The sequence below is a fragment of the Cebus imitator genome, unplaced genomic scaffold (genome assembly GCF_001604975.1).
Source record: "Cebus imitator isolate Cc_AM_T3 unplaced genomic scaffold, Cebus_imitator-1.0 Scaffold211, whole genome shotgun sequence".
NCBI lineage: Eukaryota > Metazoa > Chordata > Mammalia > Primates > Cebidae > Cebus > Cebus imitator.
The window spans coordinates 260,736-269,256 of NW_016107526.1; the positions used below are offsets into that span (position 1 = coordinate 260,736).

Here is an 8,521-nt window from a genome sequence, read left to right on the forward strand (position 1 = left end):
AAAAAAAAAAAAAAAAAACATAAACTTTATTATTCAACATAAGCTCCATCAAGTTCAAGACACTTTTGTAAGTGATTATTCCAGCCTTTTAGTCTATATCAGAAAAACCGAGGCTCTGGGGAATTTAGCCATGTCAATGCAGTGTTTATTTTACATTATTAACTGAAGAAAAAAGGGTGCCCTTTCAAGATTTTTTAAGATTGGGAAATGAAAATAAATCGGTAGGGCCAGGCACGGTGATTCATGCCTGTAATAATCCCAGCATTTGAGGCTGAGGCGGGCAGATAGCTTGAGCTCAGGAGTGTGAGACTAGCCTGGGCAACATGGCGAGATCTATCTCTAAAAAATACAAAAATTAGCTGGGTGTGGTGGCACATGCTTGTAATCTCAGCTACTTGGGAGGCTGAGGTGGGAGGAATGCTTGAGCCCAGGAAGTCAAGGCTGTAGTCAGTGCAGATCACATCACTGCTCTCCAGCCTGGATGCCAGAGCAAGACTGTCTCAAAAAATAAAAAGAAAATAAGCCAGAAGAAGCCAAATCAGGACTGTAAGGTAGACAGTTAACCATTGCCCATTGAAACTCAAAAAATTGCCCTCATTTGATGAGAGGAAGGAGTGGAAGTATTATGGTGGGGGAATCTCTGGAGAAGCTTTCCAGGGAGTTATTCTGCTACATCTTTAGCTAACTTTCTCAAAACACTCTTGTAATAAGCAGATGTTATCATTCTTTGGTCCTAAAGAAAGTCAGCAAGCAAAACGCCTGGAGCATTCCAAAAAAATTTGCTGTGACCTTTGCTCTTGACTGGTCTATGTTTGCTTTGACTGGACCCCTTCTGCCTCTGGGTAGGCATTACTTTGTGCTTTGTCTTTAGGATCACACTGGTAAAGCCACAATTCACCTCTGTTATAATTCTTTGAATAAATGTGTCAGGATCTTTTGTTGTTGTTGTTGTTTTTATTTTGACAGTCTCACTCTGTTGCCCAGGCTGGAGTGTGGAGTGCAGTGGTGCAATCTCAGCTCACTGCAACCTCTACCTGCTGGGTTCAAGTGATTCCCCTGTCTCAGCCTCCCAAGTAGCAGGGATTACAGGTGCCCACCACAATGCCCAGCTAATTTTTATATTTTTAGTAGAGACAAGGTTTCACCATGCTAGACAGACTGGTCTCCTGACCTCAAGTGATGTGCCTGCTTTGGCCTCCCAAAGTGCTACTATTAGAGGCGTGAGTCATTGCGCCCGACCATGTTTCAGGATTTTGATCACACTTATATAAAATTTTCAATAGAAGCTCTGTTTTTATCTGCAGCTGATTTGAGTACGTTTTTTGTTTTGTTTTTTCATACAATCTTTCAGAAGGGAGGGTATGACGGTTTTGGCATCCATCAAGCAGAAAATTTGTTTAATTTTGCAGTCAGAATCGTGTAAGCTGAACCAACTGAGGTGTCTATGGTGTTGGCTATAGTTGTTTGTGCTGTTAAATGTTGTTCTTCATCACTTAGGGAACAAACGAGATGAATGTTTTCCCACAAACTGATGTGGATGGTCTGCCACTGTAGGCTTCGTCTTCAACACTGTCTCATCCCTTCTTAAAATGAGTTATGCATTTGTAAACTGCTGATTTCTTTGGGACAATGTCCCCATAAACTTTTTGTAGAGCATCAGTGATTTCACCATTCTTCCAACCAAGCTTCACCATAAATTGGATGTTTGTTCTTCACTTTTAGCACAATTCATGTTGCTCTGATAGGGGCTCTTTTCAAACTGATGTCTTATCCTTCTCAGTGCCTCACACTAACTAGATCCTGTTCAGTTAGTACAGAGTTTATTTTGGTGTAAAAAAAAAAAAAATTGAAATCCATGCATAGTTTTTTCATAATACACATTTTCCATGAACTTTTTGAAGACCTCTCATACTAGAGACCCGTTAGGAAACCACTGCAATTGTCAAGACATAAGGTGCTAACAATTCTAACCTAGGCTTAATGGCAGGAAGATTCAAAAATAGGGAAAGGCTGTCTGGTATCAGAAGCAGGACTTGCAGCACACTGCCCCCAAATAAACTCTCAATTAAAAAGAGAGAAAGACCTCCATATAAATCAACATTTTCTACAAAACTTCTTCAGTAGTTTTTCAACTGACCTGACTTTCATTTTTGGCTATGTTCATCATCTGAATCGTAAGTCTTTCTAAAATTTGGCAGTAACTCTAGTCTTTTCACACAAACCTGAAAAAAGGTCGATGTAGCAACAGCTTGAAGACAAAAGGCGACGAGATCTGTAATAGAATTAACTAGTTATTTCTGGGAAAGACACATCAGAGAAACACTTAGTATGATGTTCCTGAAAATGTGAGGACATACCTGATAAGGCAAATTTGCCACACAAGCATCAAAGAATGGCAAATCTGTTTTCAACACATCACCCACCAGTATTTGAAGTTTGCTGGCCACAGGCCTAACAAAAAAAGAAGAGATGTAAAAAGAATATTGTTTCATGAGATCGAAATGCACTTTAATTCTATTAGGTATACTCACGTGCCCTGAACTCTTTTGTGAAGTTCAGCTACTAGCCTTGGGTCAAGTTCACAAGCAACAACCTAATTTAAAAAAAAATTATTTAGGTTAATTGGAATATAAATCTCTTATTGTTATCCTAATAGGAACTCTTACATGATTTATGTAACAAACTTATTTTCCCTTTTTTTTTTTTTTTTTTTGAGAAGGAGTCTTGCTCTTTTTGCCCAGGCTGGAGTGCTATGGTGGGATCTCAGCTCACGGTAAACTCCGCCTCCCAGGTTCAAGTGATTCTCGAGCCTCAGCCTTCTGAGTGGCTAGGATTATAGGCATGCACCACCACACCCGGCTAGTTTTGTATTTTTAGTAGAGATGGGGTTTCTCTATGTTGGTCAGGCTGATCTCGAGCTCTTGACATCAGGTGATTCACCCGCCTTGGGATGCACCCGCCAGCATGCCTGTCTTCTTTTCGCATTTCTACCATCAATATTCCTTCAATTGTACTCTCCTACTTCAAATAGCAAATACCGGCCTGGTGCAGTGGCTCACACCTATAATGCCAGCACTTTGGGAGGCCAAGAAGGCAAATCATGAGGTCAGCAGTTTGAGACCAGCTTGGCCAACATGAAAAAACCCCATCTCTACTAAAAATAGAAAAAAAATAGCTGGGCATAGTGGTGGGCGCCTGTAATCCCAGCTACTTCGGAGGCTGAGGCAGGAGAATCGCTTGAAACCAGGAGGTAGAGGGTGCAGTGAGCCAAGACTGCGTCACTGCACTCCAGCCCGGGCAACAGTGACACTCCATCTCAAAAAAGCAAACACAAACCACCACCCAGAAAAGTAGACAGCCAGATTATGTGAGAGTTCTACCCATATAATCAATAGAATCATGTTTCATCTGTCTCTACGCTTTGTAATTGAACAGATGATGGTAAAAATACACCATATGGCCGTGCAGTAAGTGTTGGTAGAGAGGAGTGTACAATGCAGTCGCTCTTACTATTAGTATGTTACATCTACTGAGATACAGAATACATGACGTAGATAACTTTTCAAGTAAATGAAAGTGGATGTCAAATAAGGCTGAAATTGAAATTTTATTGCAATTTCAGCTGAGGTTTCATTGACTTCTTTTATTTTTATTTAAAAAAAAATTTTTTTTAAGAGATGGGGTCTCACTCTGTTACCCAGGCTGGGGTGCAACAGCACTATCATAGGTCACTGCTGCCTAGAAGTCTTGGGTTCAAGCAATCCTCCCACACCACCTTCCTGAGCAACAGGGACTACAGGTGTGTACCACCACCTCAAGCTAATTTTCTTTATTTATTTTTTCTAGAGACAGGTCTCACTATGTTGCCCAGGCTGGTCTCAAAACTCCTGGGCTCAAACAATCCTCCCACCTCAGCCTCCCAAAGTGCTGGGATTATAGGCATGAGCCATCATGCCCAGCCTCTTTTTTATTTTTTATAGAAATGGGGTCTTGCTTTGTTGCTCAGGCTGGTCTCATGGTTTCAAGCTCATGGTTTCAAGCAATCCTCCTGCCCCAGCTTCCCAAAGTTCTGGGATTACAGATGTGAGCCACAGTGCCTGGCTCTACTTCTATGCAGACTGTGTTTACAGGGTAAACAATGTGCTGCTTATTGTTTGGCTCCCAGATATATCTTTATTTTTATTTTTATTTATTATTTTTTGAGACAGGGTCTTACTCTGTCACCCAGGCTACAGTCAACTGGTGGGATCATGGCTCACTGGAGCCTCAACCTCCTAGGCTCAGGTAATCCTCCCACCTCAGCCTCCCTGGTAGCTGAGGCTACAGTCATGCACCACCACACCAGGACAACTTTTTGTAGAGATGGGGTTTCACCATGTTGCCCAGGCTGGTCTCGAACTCCTGGGCTCAAGCCATCCACCCGCCTCAGCCTCCCAAAATGCTGGGATTACAGGTGTGAGCCACTGAGAAAGGCCCTCCCAGGTCTATTATCGACTTTTCTCTGCATTCTGTAGATAATGCAGTCCAGCTCCCTTACCTTTCAATGTCTGGTTGGACTTGGCCAGTGAAAGGCACCAGGGTACAAGGGAGAGGGCTTGGGTATTTCCTTCCTAAATTACCTGTTGAGGCTGGGCATGGTGGTTCATGCCTATAATCCCAGCAATTTGTTGTTGTTGTTTTTTGAGTCAGAGTCTTGCTCTGTTGCCCACGCTAGAGTGTAATGGCTCTAACTCAGCTCACTGCAACCTCTGCCTCCTGGGTTCAAGTGATTCTCCTGCCTCGGCCTCCCACGTAGCTGGGATTACAGACTCATGCTACCACACTCAGCTAATTTTTTTTGCATTTTTAGTAGAGATGGCATTTCACCATGTTGGTCAGGCTGGTCTTGAATTCCTGACCTTGTGATCCACCTGCCTTAGCCTCCCAAAGTGCTGGGATCACAGGCATGAGCCACTGCACTCGGCCCCAATCCCAGAACTTTGGGATACTGAGATGGGTGAATCACTTGAGGCCAGAAGTTTGAGATCACTCTGGCCAATATGGTGAAACCCCATCTCTACTAAAAATTAGCCAGGTGTGGTTGCAGGTGCCTATAATCTCAGCTACTCAGGAGGCTGAGGCAGGAGAATCTCTTGAACCCAGGAGGCAAAGGTTGCTGTGAGCTGGGATTGCATCACTGCACTCCAGCCTGGGTGGAATGAAACGCCCTCTCAANAAAAAAAAAAAAAAAAAAAAAATCCCTGTTGAAATACCTAACCTGGTTTCTGTTTTCCTGACTGAAATATCTCATGTTTTCTAAGGCAAAATTTATAACGAGGGATCAGGAGTTACTACTAAAATAACTGCAATTAGTTAAAACATATTCAGATTGTAAACCAGCTGAGCTTGCTAACGTAGTCATTTGTGATACCAAACATTAAATCCCCTTTTTACCTTTTTTGCCTTTTCTAACAACTTTACAGTCATGTTGCCAGTTCCAGGTCCAACTTCTAGCACCACATCAGTTGGTCTTAAGGCAGCCTAAAAGCAAGCACAGCCACTTTAGCTATTCCGGCACATTCAGGACACAGAAGTTAATTTACACCTGAGCATCTTTAGTCATATGTGCTCCTATAAGAGCTTTTACTCTGACTCCATTTTTAGATTTCTTTACGATCTATGTGGTTAACAAAATTACTTCAATAACATTTGGTGTAAATGAAAATCTAAGACCTCTCCTAACTTGGAGGAATATTGCTGAACTTTAGAAGTCAGAAAAGCAGGAACAGCATTTGTGGGAAAGGCATTCTGCTTTCTATCTAGAAATATCCCAATAGCCTCTTGTTACCTTCTCTGTTCATATTAACAAGTTCAAATGGGAAAGGATTATACATGTTGGATGAGGATTTTTCAATTCTCAACCCATGTGTGGTTTCAAGGACACAGAAGAGCAGAAACTGTACACAAAACTGAATGTTTGTACACAGCTATAATATTCTAGGGCCACAGCTTTCATTAGATGCTCAAAGGAAACTATGAGCTAAAAAGGTTAAAATGGTACACCAACCTTCATTTTTTTTTCTCATTTTTCAAATGACATGAAGCCTGACAAGATCTTTAACTACGTAATGCTCTTTCTGTGTAAAGCTCCAGGCTGCTTTCTTTGCTTGTAACCACAAGTGTACTCTGCACCGTGTATATTTCATTTCCTAGCACTCAATCATCCATAACCATAAGAGAGCATCAATAACCCAGACAGGAGTAATACTTCGAGTAATTTATATGTGGCACTGGAATACACCAAATAATTTATACATGATACTACATGTTTTTCTGGGAAACAAACTTTCTCATGTGTGGCTTAGACATAAATAGATGAAGTACATAAAACCTAAAAGTGATCAAAAAGGGGATTAGAAATAGAAGAATAGGCCAGGTGCAGTGGCTCACCCCTGTAATCCCAGCATTGCGGGAGGCAGAGATGGGCAGATCACCTGAGGTCCGGGCTTCGAGACCAGCCTGGCCAACATGGAGAAGCCTCGTCTCTGCTAAAAATACAAAAAATTAGCCGGGCATGGTGGCACATGACTGTAATCCCCCCTACTCGGGAGGCTGAGGCAGAAGAATCGCTCGAACCCAGAGGCGGAGGTTGCAGCGAGCTGATATCGCACCATTGCACTCCAGCCTGGGCAACAAGAGCAAAACTCAGTCAAAAAAAAAAAGAAAGAAAGAAAGAAAAGAAAAAGAATTATCTTGAACAAATACAAAAAGTCCAGCTATAAAGTAAATAATCCATAAAAAGACTTGGGAACAGAATTGGGAACCAGGAGAAACTCAGACCCACAGAATGAAGCTTATCATGCAGAAGACAGCCGGTTAATTCTAGACAATTATTTGATTCATTCAACAAATATTTACAGAGCATCTATTTTATGGCAGGCAGACTTTCTGCGCTTATGTATTCATAGGAATAAAATTAATAAACCAACAACTTTCTCCCTTTCCTCTTCCACACCCACCTTATCGATAATGCTGTTAATAATGAGAGGATTTTTCAAAATGTGCTGCCCAATTCCCGTGTTGAACATGAGTCCTGTAAGAAAACACGGAACAGCCTTAATTTTCCTACTGAGATGAGATATTAGACTGTCGCAGAGAAGAAAGCTGGATGGGTAGGGGGAAGAGTTCTGCGCCAACCAGGGCCATGAAACGTCACGCCAGGACTGACAAACTCTTTATAAAGTTCATCCTCCAGCTGGAAAGGAGGCCAGAGGCGACGTGCAGGGCCTGCGGCCGGCTCAGTGACCCACCCGGTCTTCCGCGCTCACGGGAGCGGGTACTGACCGGCCTCCGCGGATCAGGTCTCGGTCCGCACCCCAGGCTCGGTCCTGCCGTAAGACCTGATCCTACCCCAGGTTCCTCGAGGGGATCCGCACCTCCAGCGCTCCCGAGCTCCCGGTGCTGCTCCTGCCGCCTGCGGCGGCGGCCGACAGCCCCTGACTTGACCTTCGGCATCTCGACAGGAAGCGAGCCCACAGGCCCAGGACGTCAAGGAGGACCAAAGTGGGCTAGTGAGAGAAAGCCACCACGTGGGAATCGCAGTCCCTCGCCGCCCGCAACATTCCGGCCCACGCGACGGAAAAGCAAGGGTCCGCCCCTTCTCGTATGGGTTCCTCCCCCAGAAGGAGGGCGGACCTTGGACCCCAGTGGCTGCCGGGAATTGGAGTCACCGAGTGAGGAAAGCCGAACCGAGGGAGCCTACAGATCCCAGAAGACACCGCCTTATGGAGCGCCTCAGTCTGGAGCTGAAGTCCTTGCCCCAACCAGAGCTGTATGAGGTTTTGGTGTGGTCCTCTCGGTGTTGCGAAGGCGGTTTAAATTATATAATGAGGTTAAGACTATGGATGCTTTAGAAGGCCAGTTTCTGGGATCGCTGAGGTCCAAAGAAGTACAGTATTCAGGTGCCTCGCTCCTTTTTCCCCCCGCAGCTTGTGGGGGTGGGAAACCCGGGATTTGGGATTCGCTTGCTCTTTTATGGGAATGTATTTTTCGCTACTTGCCCTGGGGAAAAGAATTGACGTCTGGTTTCGCTAGGGTTGCTTCTATTAGGAATAGAAGAATATCTTGAACAAATGCAAAAGTCTAGCTACAGAGTAGATAATCCGCAAAAAGACATATGATTGGGAACCAGGAGAAACTCAGACCCACAGAATGAAGCTTATCGTGCAGAAGACAGCCCGTGAATCCTAGATACTTATTTGATTCATTCAACCAGTAATTCAACAAATTGCTTTTGTGCCTCGTCATTCACTCACTCCATATACATTTATTGAGCTCCAACTGTGTATCAAACACTGCTGGGGATTCTAAGTTAAATAAGAAACTTACCTCAAAGTTTATTCTATTGAGAGAGATAGAAAATCCAAAACGCTGTAAATACCATAATAAGAACATATTGGGCATTGTGATAGGACAGTGCACCTGATTATAAACTGCGTGAGTACCAGGGCCACGATATCCACATCTGTTTTGCCAGCTAGTG

The 8,521-nt window shown here is 43.6% G+C and overlaps 1 protein-coding gene across 3 annotated transcripts in view; it reads right to left on the reverse strand.

Annotated features, from left to right (window-relative positions):
- DIMT1 (DIMT1 rRNA methyltransferase and ribosome maturation factor) overlaps positions 1-7,656 on the reverse strand; it is a 16,336-nt gene extending 8,680 nt beyond the window's left edge. The window contains exons 1-6 of one of the 3 annotated variants that reach the window (XM_017548570.2): positions 7,416-7,656; positions 6,999-7,072; positions 5,434-5,520; positions 2,532-2,593; positions 2,358-2,451; positions 2,223-2,272 (exon numbers count right to left, since the gene is read on the reverse strand). In XM_017548570.2, the coding sequence (XP_017404059.1) occupies positions 2,223-2,272; positions 2,358-2,451; positions 2,532-2,593; positions 5,434-5,520; positions 6,999-7,072; positions 7,416-7,494 (446 nt within the window). In that variant the 5' untranslated portion in view covers positions 7,495-7,656. The other 2 variants (XM_017548571.2, XM_037745745.1) reach the window with 2 other exon arrangements.
- Positions 7,657-8,521: the final 865 nt, after the last annotated feature.